At 39.2% G+C, this 24,410-nt stretch overlaps 1 protein-coding gene across 2 annotated transcripts in view; it reads right to left on the bottom strand.

Moving 5' to 3' along the window:
• Nucleotides 1–361: 361 nt before the first annotated feature.
• Nucleotides 362–24,410, bottom strand: part of slc15a4 (solute carrier family 15 member 4) — a 30,215-nt gene continuing 6,166 nt past the window's right edge. For both annotated transcript variants that reach the window (XM_012917352.3, XM_004544142.5), the window contains exons 6-9: nt 19,266–19,446; nt 16,201–16,359; nt 11,973–12,131; nt 362–2,107 (exon numbers count right to left, since the gene is read on the bottom strand). In XM_012917352.3, coding sequence (XP_012772806.2) covers nt 1,956–2,107; nt 11,973–12,131; nt 16,201–16,359; nt 19,266–19,446 — 651 coding nt within the window. In that variant the 3' untranslated portion in view covers nt 362–1,955. The remainder of the gene's footprint in view (nt 2,108–11,972; nt 12,132–16,200; nt 16,360–19,265; nt 19,447–24,410) is intronic.

Below are 24,410 nucleotides of genomic sequence, written 5' to 3'. Positions count from 1 at the left end.
TACAGGGCGTGTTTTTTGTAATATAAATAATTCAGGCATTCCACTTTGAGTTTGCCTTAGGACCAACAAACCATGACCCTAATCATGAAAGCAGGCTGTTAAAAGCACGATCCGTGATTCACATGTCAACAACGGTGTCGCCATGCTGCCTGAATTTAAAACACAGGATTGGAACATGTCCTTCCTGTCTTATCAATAAAACATTTGTGTCTCGTGTAATAAACTTACAGATCTGGAAGTTGTGCAACAAAGCTGTGCTTGCATGAGTGGAAACTAACCAGTACAGTGATGTGACAGACAACTTTGTTAGCTTCAAAAGTTCTTCTTTATTTAGGCACTGGCTGAAAATGACAAAGAAAAGTCACAAAATAATACACTTTATTAATGGGAACACATAACACTACAAAACATTATCACAGTTCTGTACCATACTGAAATGTAACAGGACTTTTTTTTGATGTGACTGAGATGACAACATAATTACACATACAGTAAGCAATAGAACAAGAACACATAATTATCTGATCAAATAAACGCAAACAGAAAAAAATAATCACTTGAAGAGGTGTTTCATACTGTCAGTGAGATAGAATCTAGCTTTTTTTTCTTCTTTTAAATATACAACAACGCAAACGTAACTTCATTTAGTTCGGATCATAAATGACGACGACTGTTCTGAGCTCCCGAAGGCAGGTTTACATTTCCAGGAGCTTTATGTCACATGACACAATTCCTAGAGAGCCCTGAGTTTTCTTCCTTCATGTGTTCGGCTTAATTCTGAGGATTGAAAACGCACAGACGATGGTGCACACACACACACTTAATAGTATAAAAGTAAAACAAATGAATCACAGTCTTATAAATATAACAAAACAAAACAGAATTTCTGGTAAAGCTGCAAAGCCGTAAACGTTTCTGACAGCAAATGATTCGAAATAATGTAAATAATGTCACAAATGTTATGAATTTCTCAGTACTGAGATGGCATCACTGTGAATGCGTTACATTTTTTAACTGTTATGCATCCATTTCACTGTGATCCGAGCATTAATGCCACAAGTCTAAATACAGAGATTTTTTTGTTGGGTTCTGTTAATCTAACATTGAAGATATTCGATTTTGCAGCTTGACCAGAAATGTAAAACCGAAGCGTCACAGGAGTTGTGGAGTATTTCTGACATGAGGAGGCATGTATGTATTTATGTATGTATGTATGTATGAGTCATGTAGAGTGCTATCTGAGCATTTACAGGGTAGATTAAAGTGGCTTTACAGTGACTGATCAAACAAAAAATGTGTTTGTTTGAAATCTTCTTCAACAATCGGCATCTTGAACAGCAATAATTTAAGGGACTGTTTCAAAATTACCATCGAAACCAATTCCCCTTTTGGTGCGATCTCTTCCAAGATACTGCGTGAATGGGAATGAAATGGTGCTGATTCTCGAGAACATTTAATGCACGAATACCCGAGATTAAGCTTAAGGACCTAAATGATTTAAATACTGATGTGTCGTACCAGAATAAGTGAAATGAACTGTCTCTGTTAGATAACACAAACACAAATATCTGTAAAACAACTTTGAAAATATTCAAAGGGATCACATTTTATGGCACCGTTTCCTAAGTGCAAATGATCAAAGAAAGGCAACAGGGGCAGACACGCGCACAGAAGTAAGCAAGTACAGTATGAATAGTTAATCTCTGTACTGAAAGTGGTATTGCTGCAGTCACCCAGTGATTTCAAACCCATTACCAGGAAATCTGGAAATTACTGGATATCCAAAGCACTTTAAAACTAAATCTTACATAAAAAAGGGTGTAGTTATGACAGTTACAACTTCTTCGCTCAAACTGCTGTATTATAATTAATAAGGGGTTCTTAGAGCACTGAGTGATCTGACGAGGGGGTGACCTTAGTGGGCTGCAAGTTTATGAATGTGCAGCCGTGTTGGGTCAAGAGGAAGCGCGTCTCTGCTGCTGAAGCCCTGCTCTGGCTTTCTGCTTGTCGTACTTGACCGAGATAATAAGGAACACCAGCAATGTGACGCCCTGGATCCCCGCCAAGAGGAAGAAGTAGTAATGCAGAGAGCAGTCATTGATATTACCTGCAAGAGAACAAAATAAGGACATGTTATTAATAGAATATGTGAGAGTTTAGCTGAGAATGTGCACGATGAAACTGGCATTCATGTAACTCTTAAAAAGTTGGGAGCTGCATGAAGGAAAAAAAAAAAAGAAGACAAATATGGAAATCTGGAGAACAAAAGCATTGCAACATATTCGGAGGGTGACAGCAGGAGGGTTCTTTGTCACAAAGTACTTCTCCACGTTAAAAGAATACCAAAGGCAAAGGTAAATGGCCACGAGCTTGCAACTGTGTCAGGTTGCTGTGTGTTCAGCAGACATAAAAGGGGTGCTTGAAGTGAGCATGTTAAGGAAACACGATTCTGTCAGGAATTAGGATGGAGCGAGTGAGTGGGGGGGCTGAGGGCTTGTTACTTCTCATTTCACCATTGTGAAATCTTGTGAAAGTGAAGACAATTGACCCCACACTTCAGCGCTGATAAAGGAAAGCGGTATTGAAGCAACAGAGCAATGCAAGCCCTCAGCTATGATTCCAGCCCAGGAGTCTTTCATCGGCATTAAAGCGATTTTTGTTCCTGGTGGGACTGGGATGTGATTAAAGAAAAGAGAAAAAAAAGAAAGGTGGAAAAAATAAACTGATGCTTCCACTGTGATCTGTGGGACTTTCTTTTCTATTTTGGAGCCAGGAAGAGAAGACAAAAAGACAAAGCAGAGGGTTGCAGAAGACAAAGAGGAAGCAGTGATGGTATTTGCCGACATTCCCTGCACATTTATTCCTAATGGATTTGGCAAATCCAGCCCGACATCGGCCAACTTTGACTGTCTTAGCATTTGCTACACTGTTGGCTGAAGTGGCCATTCTCATTCAGCGACAAAGCTCGAGAGGACAGCTTAAAACAAATCCTGTTTTGGTCATGCTAGGGGTTTACATGAAGGGCAAAGCCGATACAGTTGGTTTCGCTGGTCAAGTATGGTGACAATTGGATTGGCATTAAAGCAGCTTTTTGTACAAATGACCGTGCGAGACAGATCAATTGACTTTCAGCCAACAGCATGAGACGATGCTGTGAACTACTCTGCTGGACACGGAGGGATTTTTAGGCTATTATTATTATTATTATCTATAAATGTGGAAATGTGAAGCCCAGAGTAATCTGACGGAGAAGCAGGCTTGATTTTAATTAGATAAGCGTCTGAATTAAGTCAAGTTCTGTGTACTCACGTGGAGTCTAATTATGCCTGTCAGTTTAAAGTTAACAGGCCCCTAGGTTAAGGTAGTATATGGTATACAGCATATGGTCTAAGATTTTTCATTTATTTCATTCTTTTACTTTTCTAATGATTTTACTGAGCAATTAAGAAACATGAACAGTGTGCTGCAGGCATGCACTCACTTACTGAATCACTGAGATTACGTTTAAAGTCAGCAGTTCTAACACACAGTGAGGTTGAGCCTTTAGTCTAAACACAAAACACAACACAAACATACACAGAGAATACAGAATGTGTAGTTCACAGTATGTTGCTTTAAACTGTCTTTTTTGTACAATATTAGGATGATGACTGAAAATAAGAAGAAATATAACAAGGACCTTTAATCACATGAGGTTCATTAGAATATTAAACACAGACATATTAAACAAAATCAGGTAAATCTAATTTTAATACCACAAAAATATTTGACTTTTTAATCAATTATTGAAGATGTCATTCTCCTTCTCTACCTTAGCTATCATAAATGTTAGGAACTTTGGCCATAACCACTTGCATGTGTGCTCTGGGATATTACCACGGACCTCAAATATCAACGTGTGTCAAACGGACCAGACCTCTGTATTGAAAATCATATGAGAGCTGGGTTTAAGACTGTGACCCAGACACCAAAGCAGAGTTTTCACTTGAAGAGTTAACAATTTCCACGGCTGTCACAGTCAGAGCCTTTTCCTTTTCTCTATCACTCATATCGTTGCCCCATGAATTCAGCCGCCACGTTGAGGTTGGCGTACTGTGGCATCTGAGGGAAGATATTAAGCGGAAAGAAACCTAACTGTGGTGCATGCCAATGTAAGACAGCTCACAATGCTTTGTTTACCCATTCTACTTGCTAGATTCACAGACTCCCTGTGACTCCACTCCACAAACTGAAATTCAAGTTGAAGGTTGCACTGGAGGAGATCCAGCGCACATTACCAAAGCACAAGTGCAAGACAACAGAACAGAACTTACAGTGATCTCCAAAGAACAGCTACACTGAAGGCAGTCCAGAGACACTCGGCGAGTGAGCTGCCAAATTTAAATCAGGTGAGGTTTTAAGGGTGGATCGCACAGTGCGTTCCAGGCAACTGAGTGACTGCTGAATGTTCTGCACCAACTAAAATGCTGTCGTGCTTACACAGCCAGTTAAATGTCTGTGTAACTTAACTTTTCTAGAAATTATTGAAAATTAGCCCTCTTCCTTTAAGGATGTTCATTGATTTCAGCCTGGCCTCAAGTCTTAGATCAACTGCCGTCGGTCCTTACTGCTCACTAAAAATATAAAAAAAAAAATAGAAATAAATCAAAGAAGGGATTATGGAGGACAGGCAGTCAAACATATGGGTGCTTTGAGAATACTGGAGGGCAAGATGACTTAACAAATGCATACATAAATCTGTCCATCTGACCCGCCATAATTTATAAATAATAATGAACAAATGAACAGCTGTGACTTACAAAAAAATGCCAGTTTTACATAAAAAGGTTTTTACAGAAAAGCCACAACTCACTGCAGAGGTGCGATCCACAGCTTCAAGTTCCTTCTAATCAAAGAGCAGAATTTGTGGCAGAGCTCATCAGATAACACCGTGCACATTGTGCAAATACAGATGGCCATATTCCCACTCGCTGTGCTGTACGCACGTTCTTGTGGATAATTAGACATTAAGGCGAACAAAGCAGCGCTGCTACGATAGGATACATCCCTCAGGAGCGACTCCTCGTCAATGCCCTGTGCACTGGGCTGTTTCTATAGCTTGAAACCTTTGATCAAGGAACAAAGACGCAGCTGATGACTTTGACCCGGGCTGAAGTTTTAGCTTATTTTGTGATGTCATCTTAATCTGGTCAAGGGTGTAAATTGTGAGAAATAGATCAAAAACCAAGACAGTGTTTAAATAATTCATGAAGATGAAAAAACAATGTGTTTGACAGCAGGGCATGAAAGGAGAGGGGTTAGCGCGGTGAAGGTACTTAGATTTTCAATCGATAATTCACAGATGGTAAACAAAGAAGAGTCTGCTGCGGTAGTCTTAATTCACAAAGCAGTATTGCATAAAGTAATATAGCATACAAATGATGTATGGGAACACATATACATGCTCAATAGTAATAACAAGAGTGTTTACTAAAATATGACCCATTTAATGTAGGATATAGACCATAGAAAAATAAGTGCAAGGTCTACAGAAACATATTCAACAACCTCTGAGTTTGCTCCCGGGTGCTCGGCCTGCAACAAACCAAGATTTTACTAAAGTTTCCTTCAATTTAAAGTAAAAAAAAAATCAAAAAACCAAAACCTTAAAGTAGCTTTAATAATATTCTAACAGATGACTGGATCACAAACTTTGTTCTAGTTTTGCAAATCTACCAGAATGAAAACTGCTGCTGGTAAAAAAAGTAACATCCAATTTTTTGGAGCAGTACTGAAAACAGTGCAAGGTTTTGATGCAACCTATTGTTTTCGAACATATGTTTACGGTTTTCAAAGTATTTAATCAATTGTTGGGAGAAAAAATATGCCCAAAAGTTCTCCCATTGAAATGGATGGGAGGGCTAGAATGTGCCAACTGAATGACAGCTTGGAAGAAGCTGCAAAATTCTTAAAATGTGCTTTAACCATCAATTTATCACCAAATTGAGGTGAACTCAGTTTTCTTTTAAATGATATCTTCTTTATACCCAATACAGTATTTTTATCTGTAGGCATCTAAGAGGATTGCCATCTACTTGCCCACTAAAGGTCAATCATAATTTTTCATCTTTTGTCTCACTCCTCTGAGCACATTTTTAACACTAATCAAAAAATCAAGCACAACTTCGTCCAAGGAGATTGCTATCCTATTTTTACCCTAGTGTGACTGAACCAAAGCACGAGGGCACAGGTGTGTGTTGGCTTTTAAAATTAAAGCCCTTGGATTATTACTGGAAATGCAGTATGCTTTAAAATCTGCTAAGTTTTCAATATAAAAGCACTCACTGGCCAACAAGCACTTTGCTACTGGGATTTTTTCATGTTTACTTCAACAAATTTCACTTGCTGACTCCAAATCTGAAAAATGCTTTGATCTCAAACATCACGTTTTTTAAGTTATAGTATTCCAAATGTTGGACAAATAAGATGAACGGACAGAAACAGCGATGCATTTCAGCATTTAAGAACAAACTCTGATCTCCCGAAAAGTGAAGCCAAAATTAAGGAAGGTGTTTTTGTTGGTCCTGAAATCCCTGAACTTATAATTGACAATAACTTCCAAAGGACACTGACGCTAACTGAAGCAGCACATTGGGAATCATTCACACAGGTTATCCAGAGTTTTCTTGGAAATCAAAGAGCAGAAAATTATGCTGAGGTTGTGGAAACATGCTGAAAGTCCACCAGCTAAAAAAAATGTCACTGAAGATGCACTTTTCACATTCTCATCTCAACTTTTTTCACCACAAAATCTGGGAGATGTCAGCGATGAAAACAGGGAAAGATTTTATCAAGATATAAAAAGTGACGGAAAATTGGTATCAAGGAAAATTTAATCTAAGCATCACGTGTCACCACTGTTGTTTCTTGGATGTGCAGTACAAGTGCAAAAGCAAGTGCCTCAAACACTTTTGAGCTGGTCTTGTTTTATTTGAGCTGCCAGAAATATGCTTAGACACAGATCTCATATAATATCAGTGTAATAAATAGATAAACTGGTATAAAGTTCCTAGTAGCAAACAAAAAATGTGTTATGTAGTATTTATAGCCTGAGTTTCAAAAGTCTTATGGTCATTATAGGCATAAAAACATCCAATTACTTACTGGCAAATGCTTTGACCCTTCAGCTTTTTTTTGCCAATCTTTTAAGCTACAAGCAACAATCAGCAAAGTCCAACAGCCAGCAACACTAAAGACTCTAGAGGCGTCTAACGGGAACCATCAGTTTCTTAATAGAGGGAGGAAAAAAAACCTTAAACCCTAACCTGCACCACACAATGCAACAGAACAGGCAGGAGCAACAACCCCACTTCATAAAAATCCCATCGTTTAGCTAAATCTTAAATTACATTCAAGCTCCACCCCTCTCCAGGGCCCACTTGGCTGCAAAGCACTTTTGAAAAATATAAAAAACTAATTACAGCAGCACAAGACCAAACAAGGACATACTTAGAAAAAGCACGCATTAATAAAGCTGATAAACATTTGACAGATGTATGAAAATTAAATTCAAAGCGAGGTAGTGAGGGGAGAAAAAGAGTAGTACTGCTGATACACTTGTTACTAAAATGTTGCCATGTTTAGAGGATCTGTTTGGCAGCTCTGAGTTAGTAAATTTCAAGGTTGTGATTAGACTGAATGCCGCAAACAGGAGGGGTCACCCATCCAATACTGGAGCGTTGTAAACTTGTGGGATAATTTACCTGCAAGTGGGCTTGAGGAGACCATGTGAGTCGAAATGAAATGGGTCAATATCAATTTAATGTTTGAAAATGGATCAATTGATCCAGACCTTCGGTATTATAACCCAACATTTTAATGCTCCAGTGACTTCAATGCCATCTTCAGCCTGAGAATGAAATCGGGGGAAAGAATCGATGCATGTTTGCTTCAGCAATAAATATTATTTTCTGCAGCTCTCTGCCAGCTTGGAAGACTTCATGATTGATCCTGAGGTTGCTACAACAGGCTAACCATATGTATGCGCCCCCTATTACTTCTGGCGTGTATACAGACCTGCACAGTCCTTTCAGACAGAGTTTATGTTAAATTCTACAGATCTGACACTAGAGGCTTCTATTAACACCCTGACATTTCACGAAGCCCGGCCCAACAGGATGTGCGAACGTCAGCTCGCTGTGAATATCGGAACATGTGCCAGACATCTGACATAACATCAGCCAGGACTTGAATGCTGGTAAAAGAAAAGGCCATTTCCTGTCACGTGACTACAGAAATTCACAAAAACCATTCACTAACAGTGAATAAAACCTACACAAAAGGGAAGGGGAATTAAATGCAAGCGCCATTATCTAAAGACAAAAGCCTTCTCTTGTGTAAAGGATAATATTGCATAGAGCGTAAAGGCTGATGCTTGACTGACTTAGCCTGAGAATAAAAGTAGCTGCAGTGTTTTTATACCAGACCTATAAAAATACCAATGAGAGAATGTGATGGATGACTACTCAACCAGATGTAACTACGGTGGAATACAATTTGTTGTGAGATTTAAGGGATCAATAATTTCAACACGAGCTTGAAAGGTTTCAAGTTTGAGAGCTAAAATGTTGCATAAAGCACTCTGCGGACCACTGCCGTGTCCTTCAGTTGCACACACACAGGGTCATTCACCCCAAGAACAAGAGCAGGTTTTGTACCCATCTAAATATACCAGACATAAGGATTATCACACACAGAAAACAAACAAAGAAGAACATCTAAAAACTAAAGACTCATCTGCAGTGGCATTGACGTTTGAGCTGCACAAGTGAAGAGAAGCTCACTCAGCAAAATAGGTCATAACTGGGCAGAAAATTAAAAAGATAATAGAAAATTTTCAATGACTGGCTCTTTGCTGACTCTGTCCAAATGAGGCAGGCTCCGTGAGGAAAAATGTTGCCCATCCCAGGGTTGGAGCATGCACGAGACTGCAGATTCCTTCTTAAGATGAGCAATAGAATGACTTGCATATCATTTAAGCCATTTAAATCTTGGACGAGTGCTATAACTATCTCTGTGATGCAGAAAATTACTGGAAATAAAAAGGGAACTACACTACTATTCAAAAAACAAATATAATTTAAAATTTTAAAACCAAACGCTTACAGTGTTGTCAGAAAGTCCTTTGTAAACACATTTTACTTGCTAATTGTATTTTAGTGATGAAAAAGAGGCTTATTTGCTCCCTTAGTTTCTAAGACTTTTAAACAATAACTGACCAGTAAATGGACTGGTTTATATATAGTGCCTTTCTACTCAAGTTGTCCCCTTCCCACTACAAATCTTATTTACCCTTAAACATTTATTCATACAGTGCTATGGCGAGGTGCACTGTTCCATCATTCACACTCAGGCATCAGGTGCAAGTTGGGGGTCAATATCTTGCCTGAGAATATTCCGATCGGTGAGTGGTAGTCAACCCCTTCTAACATCTGAGCCACGGGCACCTCTGGTAACGCTAGTAGCTGGGCTAAACACACTCTGGCCTGATGACCACCATCCATGTTCAGTGCAATTACCGCTTAAACAAAACATTTTCGGGATCACAGCTTACACACATTTACTTTGTAGCACACTGCCAAATCATAAGAAGTCCCTGATGAGATAAAGAAGGGACATAAAAGACAATCATCTGGAAAGGGTTACAAAGCTATTTAGGAGGCTCTCAAACTCCACAGCTCAACGACCCACAGCAACAAAGATTACTGGAACAAGAGCGAACAGCAGGAATAGCCAAACCTCTTAAAACTTCCCAAGAGCAAGTCTCAACAGATGCAAGGAATGACAAGTCTCTGTCACCTCAACACGTGTCTATTTTTGACTCCACTAACCAAAACACACTGGGCAAAAATGATGCTCTTGTGCTTGCAGAAATATTGTGATGGCGCATCACAACCAAAAGCAATAATTGGATTTCACAAGTTCTTCTATAATATGTTTCAAACCTATTTCAATGTGAGAATTAAGGAGTTGCAAATAGATATATCCTTTAACCACAGTTACAAGTAATATTCTGAGTACCACAGTCTTTCTGTTTCAGTCTGCTGATGGTAACAGGGGTGCACAATGAGATTTAGGTGCAAGTTTGCGAACCTTTTGTCACAATGCAAATGTGTCCACACATTCATACTGGATACACTATTTTTCTGGCATGCTTTCTCACATAAGAAGCTGTGTTTACGCAGGTTTAACCTTTAGTTTTTAAAAAAAAATACGTGACACAGTTTAGTTTAGGGGGAAAAAAGAAGTAAATATGAGGTTGAATACTTTGTTATGCTACTGCCGTGTGCAGTTATATTACAGCCACTGTACCTTCTTAGTTAAACCTTTAAGTGTCTAATTAATGGTCATCTAAGGTTTTGGTACCTTCTTTGATCTTGTCTTTTAAAAATATGAAAACACAAATCAGCCATGATCGTCCCTGACTTCTTTACCAAACCGAAAGTTTGAATCTGCAAAACAAGGAGAAAGCTGAATTCTCTCTGTGACATTTTACCTACACTGACTAACAGAGGCTTGTGCAGAGAAGGGGGATGATAGAGCTACAGCATGACAGGAGGGCTGAGCATCTACCAGTGTGATGCCAAACTAGCAGCGCCATCTCCATGTAATGCTCGAGGGACAGCTTTACTTAAGAGGAACAGGCCTATGTAATCAGACCCCCAGCCTGTGATTAATGCTGCTGTCTGTCTTCAGGCCTGTGCAGGTCAGTACAGCTCGGCACAGCTCACCCAAGACGCTGTTTACCGCACGCCATGTTGCCTGCAGCCATGGAAATAAGCTGAATCTTTTCCACGTAGAGAGCCAGGAGATGTGGAAAAAAGCTAGCATCCAACAAAATGTGAAAAACAGCCACAATAACAAACAGCATAAACCCTGACTGTACGTAATGCCTAAGCTTTGTGCCGTATGTCTTTAATCAGTGGCCAGGAGGGTGTTTTGTTCCATTTCTGCAGTTCACCTTCTTTTTTTGGAAAGCAAAGGGAGTCTTACGGGCAGAACAACTTTAGCTTACCTTCCCCTCAAGTTATGCACGGCTGAGCAAAGGATGGATATATGAGGCATGCAAAGCATTTTCTAGTGCTAACATCATCAGAAGTACCACCCTACCTGTCGGTACACTGTATTAATGAGCTATTAGGTGTTTGTGGATAAACAATTTACAGTGTTGGCTTATTTACTGAATGCTCAGGGAAAAGTGCATCTGGGTGGGGAGCCTCTACTCACTGGGAGTCCATCCATCTGCTGCCACCACCACGCTATTCATTCTAGCACTCGGACAGATTTACACAAACCTTTTGTCGTTAGTCTGACATGTCTATTTATAATGTGAAACACTCTTAAAACAAGAGACCTGTGCAGGGTGTTGTCCCCCTCCTTTCTGTGTATAATTTACAAAGTCTTTAAGTGGATTTTAAATTAGCTCAAGCTTTTGAACATTCTTAAGCTATGTTCCTGGAAGATTAATTTCAGGCAGTCTGAATCGATGCCTCTCTTGTGGTTTTATACCTAAAGTCGATGTGGGAATACAATAGTATGTGGTCTAGCACTGGGTACCTAACAGGATGCTTGGCAAAAGAGGTGACAGGTGACTTACAGATAGCGCTGAGAATCACGTCACTACTGTGTGTTTTGATAATGATGAAGTGATGAGAACAGGTTGAAAAGAAAACCAGCTTTTATTTCAAGTTTAAGCACAAGTGCTTGAAGTCTTCGCCTTTGTGGTAGCTTCACCTACACCAAATGGTTCCAGGACCACATTTTTCAATAATACAAAAACACGCACAGACATATGTGTGCGCTTACACTTCCACAAACATACAGGTGCACGCACACACGTGCTATCTGCTTCAGTCGAGTTCTCTACCTCTTGATCACGGTACGTGCGACGTACCTGCCAAATTGGAATTATCATGAGCTAAAATATCTCTTACCGAAGTCTCTATGGGATGACATCCAGCCAATTGACTTGAGGGAGACAATAGCCAGCAATCCGGAGCCCACAAAGGATCCAATCCCAGAAAAGAAAAAGAAAAGCCCCATGATGGCACTCTGCATGGACTTGGGGGCTGCAGAATAGGCAAACTCCAGGCCTGCAATAAAGATGAAAACACATACGTAGAAATATATATGATTAAATGTTAATGTAACGCAGCTTTATAGTTTATATGGTACAACATGTAATGAAATATGACAAAAGCTGCCACTGATGATGTAATGTAACTTGGAATTCAGTGCTACTTAGACACAGGATTTAACCTAAACACGTTCTGAATAAATCCAAGTCTGAGATACTGGAGCAACAAGGTAACATAATTTACTTGGATACGAGCGGTGTGATAAATAATAATATGTGGAAATCTAAGTCTTTCCCGACTAAGATTAATGCTTCTTCACTTTCAATGTCATCTTCCGATGCATCTCTGGACCACTTTAAATTACATTTGGGGAAATGGGAAAACTTGCACGGAAGCAAATATGGCAAGCAGGATTGGTAGAGAAAACAATATTGTGTTGGTATGTCTAACAAAAAACTGTTCTTTTTAAAAGATAGTCCCCCAGATTTCAGATCATTTCAATTGAATGTCCTTCCTCAGAGACCCCAGAATATTGCACAGTTTGTGCAAAACCCAGAGACAGCCTCTTGGTTTTAGACACATGGTTTTCTGGATTGTAAACTGTGGTAACGCCACTGATATAACAGCTTATCTGACTCATGATCTATTACAATTTACATGTTATTGCCCATAAAAGTAACCAGTACCCACTAGGTGATCAATGCGTTTAGGTTTAATCAAAGATCAATACTGTAGGAAGAGTAGTGATTTTTGTTACTTCTAGTGGACAGACAACTAAAAACATCAGGCATGCTGGTGTACATTTTATGGGCGGAGTAACATTTCAATCCCAACTCTTCGCGTATTTATCCATCTGTGTAAAATAATTTTGTTTTTGTTTTTTGGGTGGGTTTTGTTGACTGTTCACTTGTTAATTGCAAAAGAATTCCTTGGCAGCTCATTTCCTATTGTGGCACTGGACTGTGGTGTTTGTAAGTACTAAATAATTTGTGGAAGACAAATTATTCAGTATTTACTGTGTGATGGAAAAAAAACAGACTGGAGGGGGGAAAAAAAGAGCAAGAAACTTTCGAGAAAGAGAGAGGAGTATGGGGAGAAATCTGTGTGTCCTCTGCCTAAAACATTCTGTCTTGCTGCAAGCTGACATTGATAATTTCATGGCACCTCAAACATAGGAGCCCCTATAGCTACATCTGTCAGAAGAGATTAGGGACTTGTGCTTATGTGTGCCTTTTAACATCCTTGGAGGGTAACATTGTGCAAATTAACGTGATGAACAGTTTCTTGACAGATACCTGCGATAGTTCTGAGAAAGAAAGAAAGAAAGAAAGAAAGAAAGAAAGAAAGAAAGAAAGAAAGAAAGAAAGAAAGAAAGAAAGAGGGATCCTTTTAGAATAAAAAGGCACAGATAGATGTGGCAAATATTATCACTGGGTATGCATGAAAATAACCTATATAACCTAAATGCCTCACCTGCTTTCAGGGAGTGTTGAATGACAAGTTTAATTTTAATAAGGAACACAAAAACACTCAGAAGGGGAATACATATGTACATATCTGATGTATATATTGTTTTCTATTCCCAAGGTCAGAGGTTTTTTTATGGTTTAGAAAGTAACATAAGCCTTCTACTTTTTTCATAAGAAAAAAAACATGTTTAAAAATACTGCGGGCACTATTTTCTTTTCTTTTACGAGAGGGTTTTGCATTTTCTTGCCACCTTAAAGCAGACGAACTTGAGTGGCATATGTGGAAAGCATTACCCATTGCCGTACAAGACTGGGGACTGCAGTCAGAAAGTTTGATAGCACCAGAGGTTTTACACAGATTTATTCAAACAGAAGATGACTAAGGGGAAATATTCCTCTTTACCAGACACATGCCACAATTCTGTCAGACATTTTGTCTTGAACTAAGCCCTGTGGGATGGAGAGAGAGAGGGGAGAGCAAGTTTATTTTAAGGATCCCTATAGCTTTGTCAAATCCCGGATTTGACTTTCATAGGGACTCTCTTTACGCAAGTTCCAGTGTTTTATAGAAGCCTTATGCATTTCTGCTCAAGGGTTGTATAATACCCAAGCTCATTAAACAGATTTCAGTTTCCAAAGATTTTTAAAGATGACAAATGTTTTCTGAGGGAACTGGACTGACCAGATATTCCTTCAAGTCCTAAATATTAATGGTCTCATTTTCACTCTTAAGTAAGAAATAAAGAATGTACTACACCGAGACCACACAATATGTTGTAGGACATTTCATAGTAGTGGGAGAATGACTCAATCATGCCTAGAGGGATTAACAAAGTTGAATCACTAAGGCAATGACTGCAAGAGAAAGTAAGCAAAAAAATACAGATTCCAATTAGATAGATAAGCAGAATGCGAGGTATATTGCCCTATTTTGTATGTCTGCATGCTAAAGGATAAAAATGGCCCACAGCTGCTACTCCGTTCAACGCAAAACAACTTCATAAAGAATTTCACATTTAGTGCATTTCTTACAAACACAAACAGCATTAAAGCAAATCCCCACATTATTGTATTACTGGGGCAATATGCTCTCCCCAAAGCTGTTAATGAAAAGGCATTTACTCTTCACACCAGGGCTCGCAAGAAATGAAATGACTCTCATTTCTCGCGAGTTTCTTACCGAGCAGTTTTGAGCCGATACCTGGAAAATGATCACAAACAGGACTGTAGCTGTTGTTTGAACTAAGAGCTACTCTGACCCGCCTTGATCCAATGCAATTCTTTTCTTTTTCATTGCTTTTGCAAACATAAATGACAGGAAATGTATTTCTCTGAGAAAAATAAATAAATAAATAAATGAAACACTTGAAATTTGAAGCAAAAAAATTTTGTGGGGAGAAAAAAATACGGTTGAATTGCCTTCTTAGAATCGTCTTGTCTCGACTAAATAATGTTCACAAACAATCTCAGCCATTGTAACATTTTCTACGCTGACAAAGAGGAATGTAATTACAAAGCCTTACCAGTATTAGTTTAACGTATTTGCTGCTTCTTACTGGACAAATGATAGAGATGGATGAAAAATTATGAGCCTATTTAAAATATTACAAATTAGAGGTGCAAATAACCTGTTATACTATGTCATCTTAAATGTAAATGAATGTAAATCTGCAGTACAATCCTTTTAAAAGTGCAATTTGATAAGAAGAAATCTTAATAGGATGTTTAAGAGCCGTTTTCTGCTTCTTTGGTGTATGTACGCAGATGTAAATGTCAGATCTATCAAACTGCTGGACTGATAATTAAACTTTCATTTGCTATGGTGTAACACGTCCTTATTAACAGCGTGTCAGCTGTGAAAGCTAACTAAGTGAATATGTGTCAGTGCAATTTGTTAGTATTATCTCTGAGCCGTCCCTTGTTTGTAGAAGGAAAAAGGCCCAATGTAAGAGTCATTGCATATGATGGCGCATATCTAAAAATGTCAGCTTACCACACTATTAAACATTAAAGGTGAAAGCTTTATATCACGCTCCACCTTGCACTGCAATTACAAATATAACCTATATATAACCTATCTGTACCTTTATGCATCTCGCCATCTCCTCTATCTGTTTCAAGAGCACTGGACATAAAATGAAAGCTTTGCTTTTTCCTCCCTGTTTGTTAAAAAGCAGTTACTGTAACGGAGCATTTTCCTTATTTGGAAAATGCTCCGTTACTTAACAATGTCTTGCAGTAGTGTGATAAAATCGGGATAATCAGTTATCAATTGATGTTGTGGGCTATTTACTCTGGAGTATGGACTGCAACCCACAAACACATTAAGCTGGTGCCGGATGGCAATAAATCAAACAAATTGTTCAAAAAGGATTTACACATTAGTCTTCACTGCATTGTGCTTACAGGAATAGGCACAATGGGCTTTAGCCCCCAATCTATTCTGAATGTTCAAAGGGAAAAGCTGATCAACTCAAAGTACAAGTCTCTTACTCTGGAGAAGGATGTGACATTTTACCATTTGTCTGAGTCATCATGTTTACCTGATCGCACTATTAAATGAAAGTGTTTAGCATTTATTTGAAAACTTCACAGAGGATGTCAACTGGCTGTACCTGCAATGCTGGCAAATATTTCGCTGATTCCAATCAGCACGTACTGAGGGATCTGCCACCATATGGCCAAATCTGCCGCGTGGTAGATGACGCTCCCAAGCATCTGGTCAATGGTACCATTGGATTTGACGATCTCCAGGCGCTTTGTCTCCAAAATACCTGATGGGGTGGACCCAGAAAACAGTGCAAGGAAGAACAATTAACTAAGGGGAAAGCAAAAAAAAACAAGACCTAAAATTTATTACACACACACACCAATTACCCATGCTATATTTAGCATGGGTAATTTGAAAAGGCTTATATATTTTGGAAAGGATACTTTAAAGTTCGTGACACCAACATACAGCAAGAAGCTGCCAGACTTAGAGTTTTCAACACTGAACAGTCCATTAAGGATTTAGCTAATTTTAAGGCTAGCCTACACTTCATTAAGATCACATCTGCACGCTTCTATATTCTGGCAGCTGGTAATGGGACGGTGCAGATGATTCAATAATAAGAACCAGGCAGTTGTCATCAACTGCCGCTGCTTCCTAAAAGCTTTATTCGATAGCTATTATCATGTAACCAGCGGCTATTTCCAGATAACTCCCAGAGACAGCCTCCTATCATAACTGCACTTAATGCTATATTTGAGAGGAGTTGTAGCCTTGTAATCCGGATATCCTATAATACCAGCTGTCCATCTCGAACAGCACGGCCACTGAGCTGCCCCGAGCAAGTCGCACTCTATAAACGCACACATCTCTGCTCCCCCCCACCCACCCTAACTAAATATCACACAACAGACAACCCAGCGTGATCCCTGGAAACTCTGCTCCAGCTTTTCTGGAAAAAAAAAAAAAAAAAAAGGAGAAAGAGGGCGAGAAAGAGTGAGAGAGAGAAATGCTATGGGTGCAATAGCCATTGAGCTTTAACCAAATGAGATCAGACATAAAGTGAGAAAAGTGAGACAGCATGCTAAAAAACAAACAAACAAAAAAACAACAGAAAAGACAATGTCAGCATAGTTTTTGAGAGCTGGTCAGCATGTGGCCAAAGTCTGGGAGCGTTGTACATAAATGATCAGAAACAGTCCACTGTCTACTTAGCAGGATGCCTTCAGTAGTCCCTTTTCACTGCATGGGTACTCCACCTGTCCTTGTACCACGTGTGTCAGCACATACAGCTTCACTGTGTAAAATACTGCTGCACCAATCCAGACAAATACACAACAAGATGAAAGAGATGCTACCGCCGAGGAGCAGCGGTGTGGCGTGCCGGCAGTGTCATGTGTGACAACTATCTAGTCTGTGGATAAAAGGTGCCACACTTGGACATTCACAGCTATCCATCTGTCAGTCTTTGAACTTCATGATTTTAGCTTTTGGACCGCTACAGATAAGCACCGAGTAAAGTCAACTTGAAATGTAATAACAGTGTAAGGCAGCTCCCAGGAGTCAGTGTGCGTAACTGAACAAATGTGAATCGAGTCAGTTCTGGGGATAAACAGTGCACAGGCTCTGCAAATTACTGCTGTCTGAATAATTATTCAAATAAGCTGCAGATGCAATATCATTATACTGCATCTCAGTAATTCACTTTACAAAGCATATTACTGTAAAACTTTGACAGAGTCCTCCGATTTGTCTCCTGGAATCCAGGTCAGAAATTTGTCGCACACGAGTTGTGTACTCATCTGTCCAATTCCCACACCATAAACACATTCTCTCCACTCCCAGAACTCAAAACAGCCTTCTGCAATATTCTGAGTTTATTTTGCCTGAATTTAAATGCAAGTGCTGCACTTTATTTCAGTGAGTCGAATGGAAAAGCAAACAGCTAACCAGCTTTGGAACATGAAAATGAAAATATTAGAAGGACCTTTACTTGTCAGAAACCTCACATCCTCTGATATTTAAACTGAAAAATAAACACTACGGATTTGGTTAATAATCATTCTACCGCATCAGGTTGATTGAAAAAGATTTGTTTGATGGTCTTACTCTGCCAATCAACACTAGAACATTTGAGGACTCTACAGTCTTCTTTTTACACTCACTGTTTTGATGAGGTGAGCTTTAATTTATTAAGTTGCTGGGTTTGGGGGGTTTGTTGTGTTTTTTACACATTCTGCTATCAGATGACCATAAAGGAGCAAGAATAAACAAGTTTATCATACGTGGAGATAAGACCAGTTTGTAAAAACAGACGTAAAACATACCATAAAATAATTGTGAGCTAATGTTATGACACTTCGGTTGTGATTTGTTGAAAACTGTAGAATCGGCTTGCTTGTGCTATATAAGGATACAAAGCATGCTTGTCGTGGAAACTGTTGTTAAGACATTTGACTACAAACTCAAAAATGAAATGAAATGAGATGAAAGAACGGCCAGTTCTACAGAGATTTCCTCACAATTATCCCCAACAACTGCTGTTTATTTTCATTAAGTGCATTATTCCCCATCTATAAAACCACACTAGTCAATATCTAAGGATCACTAATAGTAAAATATGTTCATTTTGCACATTTGCATTTCTGTGTAAGAAAAAGTGGAGCGTTTGTGGAATACAATGTAGCAGCAGCAACCACTGACAGGCGTGGCTGAAGCTTTCGAAAACAATCTACAGACTGGAAAAGAACACGACTGAGCACGGCTGGTGCAGTCACACAGGACTAAAAAGTTAGATGCCACAGCGCTCTCTATAAGCTACTGAGTGAGGGGGGACAATATCTGCTGCTTTTCCTTTGCCAGATGGAAAGTCATGGGATTCTGGAATAGACTATAAATCTGTGACAAACCATCTTTCGAGTCCCACATAAAGCAACCCCAGAATAGCAATAAAAATTTAAAAAAAAAAAGTTCAGTGACCATATTCAAGTCATGTCAGTGAAGCGGCTTTGTATTAAAGCCATGTTACCAAAAGTAATGAAAATATAGATGAAGTAGATGTGGCACTGGAACTGCTGATTGTATGTTCCATCTGCCACAGAAAATAACACCCAACTTTGCCTTTTTACTTTGTTGTGTTTGTACTATTTAAGTGACATGTACAGAGAACTCGGCTGCGGGTGCACTCACCCGCTGCCACGGCCGAGCACATGACAAAGAACATCCCTACTGCGATCCTTTTCAGGGAGGAGGGCAGCAGGCCGCGCCGTTTCAGGATTGGGTCCACCACTTTGTCCTTCAGGGGAATCAGCATGATAATGAGCACTGCGTCAAACATGGTGAGCCAAGCAGGCGGGAAGCGGAACGTCATCTGGGGAATCCAGGGGGAGAAACATGGGATGAAAGAGAACAAAAGGCAAAAAAGTATGAAAACTACACAGTTCGCCAAATGTTTGCATTCACTGGAGTCTGTGCATCCTTCAGACTTGATACTGCTCTGGCACCCCCAGGTGGTCAAAAGCAAAACATGAAGCAATTTAAAAAACAAAACATAAATAGCATGTATAGTAATGCAAGCAGGCAGTCAATACCGAATAAATATTCAGCTTATTATTCACAGCCGTAGCAGCAGCAGCACTAGTATTAATAGGATTCATAAGTTCTCTTTTTTACATTCCAATCTATTAAAGCTTAAATGTGAGACAAAATTGACAAAACTGATTCTGAATTATCACGATAAAGCGTAATCTTTGGAAGGAATAACTGCACTGTGTAAACAGACTGGATGACATCAATCAAACAGAAATTCCACTATAAGCATACAAAGTATTTACAAGTTGAGGCAATATCTCACTGACTGAGCAGTGTAACAGTGCAGACTGCTGGAGCAGAGTTTTTTTTTGTTTGTTTTGTTTTGTGCAATTCAAATTCCAAGTGCCATCTGAGCTCCTGATGTGTCTCTGGTTTAACACTTCTGATAGGATCATTTATTCTCAAATTGAATTTCCATTTCTTAGAGCGACCGCTGGCAATCTGTACGCAGCTCCTTAGAGAGTGTTTTTCTCTCTTGTTTGTACATTATCATATTCAAAATGATAGGAAGTGCTAAATGAGACTTCTTCTTTGCCAAGGCAAGGCTGGCATGAATGACTGAGGTGTCTCAGCAGGCCCAAATCTCACAAATCTCCGTGTGTTTTTTTTTGTTTTGTTTTCTTCCCCACTTCCCCAAAACAAAACCACACATACACACTGTATACTGATTTAGCAATTTGGGAAATGATGAAGACTTATTGCAAGATTTATATTTTCTGCTGCTCTTTATCTTGAGAAAATTGGATAGTGCCACCATTTAGGGATCAAAAATTATCCCATAAAAATATGGTTGCACATGGCAGGTTGTGAGCATTTTAGCCATTATTTCCCTAGACCACCCTTTAGATCAGCATGAAACAAGATTTATTGAAGCATGCTTTTAATATATGCAATAATATTACATTTGAAATATGTATTCATTTTTGTCTGTTAAAAGGTAAAAGTTGGCTTGGGGTTAATGTGGGAGTCACGAAAGCAGTAAAATTACACTATTAGGTGTTTGGGAACACATTACATGCAATTATAATTTCAATAAGAATGCTCTGTTTTTCAGCTACAAGTACTGTTACATTTAAGGAGAGGAAGAGCCTTTAATCTTTCATAAATGATAGTATAGGATTCTTTTATCACATGCTGTCATGAGGCACAGTACAGGGAGTGCAGAATTATTAGGGAAGTTGTATTTTTGAGGAATAATTTTATTATTGAACAACAACCATGTTCTCAATGAACCCAAAAACTCATTAATATCAAAGCTGAATGTTTTTGGAAGTAGTTTTTAGTTTCTTTTTAGTTTTAGCTATTTTAGGGGGATATCTGTGTGTGCAGGTGACTATTACTATGCATAATTATTAGGCAACTTAACAAAAAACAAATATATACCCATTTCAATTATTTATTTTTACCAGTGAAACCAACATAACATCTCCACATTCACAAATATACATTTCTGACATTCAAAAACAAAACAAAAACAAATCAGCGACCAATATAGCCACCTTTCTTTGCAAGGACACTCAAAAGCCTGCCATCCATGGATTCTGTCAGTGTTTTGATCTGTTCACCATCAACATTGCGTGCAGCAGCAACCACAGCCTCCCAGACACTGTTCAGAGAGGTGTACTGTTTTCCCTCCTTGTAAATCTCACATTTGATGATGGACCACAGGTTCTCAATGGGGTTCAGATCAGGTGAACAAGGAGGCCATGTCATTAGTTTTTCTTCTTTTATACCCTTTCTTGCCAGCCACACTGTGCAGTACTTGGACGCGTGTGATGGAGCATTGTCCTGCATGAAAATCATGTTTTTCTTGAAGGATGCAGACTTCTTCCTGTACCACTGCTTGAAGAAGGTGTCTTCCAGAAACTGGCAGTAGGACTGGGAGTTGAGCTTGACTCCATCCTCAACCCGAAAAGGCCCCACAAGCTCATCTTTGATGATACCAGCCCAAACCAGTACTCCACCTCCACCTTGCTGGCGTCTGAGTCGGACTGGAGCTCTCTGCCCTTTACCAATCCAGCCACGGGCCCATCCATCTGGCCCATCAAGACTCACTCTCATTTCATCAGTCCATAAAACCTTAGAAAAATCAGTCTCGAGATATTTCTTGGCCCAGTCTTGACGTTTCAGCTTGTGTGTCTTGTTCAGTGGTGGTCGTCTTTCAGCCTTTCTTACCTTGGCCATGTCTCTGAGTATTGCACACCTTGTGCTTTTGGGCACTCCAGTGATGTTGCAGCTCTGAAATATGGCCAAACTGGTGGCAAGTGGCATCTTGGCAGCTGCACGCTTGACTTTTCTCAGTTCATGGGCAGTTATTTTGCGCCTTGGTTTTTCCACACGCTTCTTGCGACCCTGTTGACTATTTTGAATGAAACGCTTGATTGTTCGATGATCACGCTTCAGAAGCTTTGCAATTTTGAGACTGCTGCATCCCTCTGCAAGATATCTCACTATTTTTGACTTTTCTGAGCCTGTCAAGTCCTTCTTTTGACCCATTTTGCCAAAGGAAAGGACGTTGCCTAATAATTATGCACACCTGATATAGGGTGTTGATGTCATTAGACCACACCCCTTCTCATTACAGAGATGCACATCACCTAATATGCTTAATTGGTAGTAGGCTTTCGAGCCTATACAGCTTGGAGTAAGACAACATGCATGAAGAGGATGATGTGGACAAAATACTCATTTGCCTAATAATTCTGCACTCCCTGTAGATATACAACGTGGCTGTTTCTGAGAGCGCACAACTGTGTGAATTGCAATGGCCATTCAGTTTGGGAGAAGCCACCACACGCTTCCAGCAAATGTCTGCAGCCTCTTTTGTGTACTCTACGCAGTTCTGCATTTTCAAACATTAGTAGTAGTAGTAGTAACCCAGTAGCAGTAGTAACCCAGTGTTTTTGTTTACATTTGGACTGTGAATTGACAAAATAAATAAATAAAATAAAAATCTATTTGCTGTAAAACATCATGCATGGCTGATCATTATCACATTTCGGGCTTCAACTGGCTTTCACATGAATCCAATTTTGAGATTCAAGTTTTCAGACTTGCAACAATGATCCTGTGCGCATAAGCTCAAGGGACACATGTTAATGTGTGACTCAAATTTCAGCATCTAAGCATTACGATCGTTTGCAAATATCACAGAATTTTCTTTACACCTTAAGATCAGAGTTTGTACATACGCCTAACTTAATACTGAGATATTGAGAGATTTTAAAAACGAGTTTTTAAGAAATTAAAAAAACAAATTTAAAGACAGAAGAACAATGGAACAAATAATTTTAGATCACTGCAAAGCATTTCTGAGATAACTGCAGAAACATATACTTGATTACTATGTCCAAGTTGGTGTGAGACGTTGGGGGGATTTCTAAACCATGTAATGAAGTTTCCTGCAGCTTCACTGCTCTAACCCTTATAATCTATTGTAACAGATTAGAAAAAAAAAGCTTATAGAAATATGTAATCTCTGCAGACGAATAATACATTGTTTATCCTCTGAACGAGTAACAGGGCATGAAGTATTGAATTTATTGTGGGTTACCATGAAAACAGTTTTAATTTTAAAATGTGATTTTCAAATTCACGTAGTTTTGTTTTCAAATTGCCAATCAAACCCAAAAATAAAGCAACTAGTCAAAAAATTACTCTAAATTCATAAATTGTAACCTCAGAGTAGTAGTTATAGTAGTATGGGTGCCATTTCTCCAAAGAGACAGTTTTTGTTCAGGTTGGCCACTGAAATGTGTCAGGTGAGACGAGACATCTATTCTCACTTCCCTTTTGATAATGACAAATGTCGAGGCCGGTAGCAGGAAGGGCCTAGTTCCATTTTTTCCTACCAGATAAACGGTGCACTTAGGAAAACTTTGTAGAAATGTAGTTCTTAAACACAGTTGTAAACATGTTACACAAGTAAACAAAGCCATGTAACATAGTTTCACGATGTTCCAAGTCGAGTATTTTTGTGGCTTTTCAAGAGCACTAACTCAGACTGCGAGGTTTACCGACAAGTGTTTCACTTCACAATTCTGTGAAGTCGGTACACTTCACAATCACCTCAAGCATGCCTGTTCAGAAATATGAACAGACTTACTGCACTACATAAGCTGCTGTTACTACTCAAGTTAATTTCATTGCTTTTGAACCTTTTGATTTTCAGTCATCAAAGCACCGCAGCGCTCAACATCTAATCTACTACAGTTGTCCTGATAGACAAGTATTGGGCGTGTATCACATAGGCACAAATGCCTGAGCACTGGTTCCTCCATTCCTTGCTGGACCATTTACTGAATGTCACTCCACTGGTCCTTCCCTGCTACCCAATTTTCTCTATTTTCTAGTGCCACTATAAAACGAAAACTTAAATTTGCCAAACTGAAAATAGAATCAGGCAAAGTGAGAGACAGGTATACCAGCAAAATTTGCCAAACAGAAACAGGTGGAGGCGCTGCTGTGGTGAGATACAATGCCAGCCAGTTGCTAATCTGTGAGGTATTAGTCTATGAAGTTCTCACTTAATCCCCGTTGCATTATCAGCCTTTGCTGCTGCCTCCAGCTGTTGTGTGTCAGTGGCCTACTGACTCCTTTAGTTTCAGCAGTAAAAAATATAGATCAAAACCACTTGTGAGAAAGCAGGCTAGAGCTCCACGCTGTTATGTTTAACTACAGAGAATTAGAGAACAGTTAAGAGTGCCACAGCACAAATCAAGTCAGAGCACACTGGCACTAAAA

The sequence above is a fragment of the Maylandia zebra genome, linkage group LG12 (assembly GCF_041146795.1).
Source record: "Maylandia zebra isolate NMK-2024a linkage group LG12, Mzebra_GT3a, whole genome shotgun sequence".
Classification (NCBI taxonomy): domain Eukaryota; kingdom Metazoa; phylum Chordata; class Actinopteri; order Cichliformes; family Cichlidae; genus Maylandia; species Maylandia zebra.
This window is presented reverse-complemented; position numbering and strand designations above follow the sequence as displayed.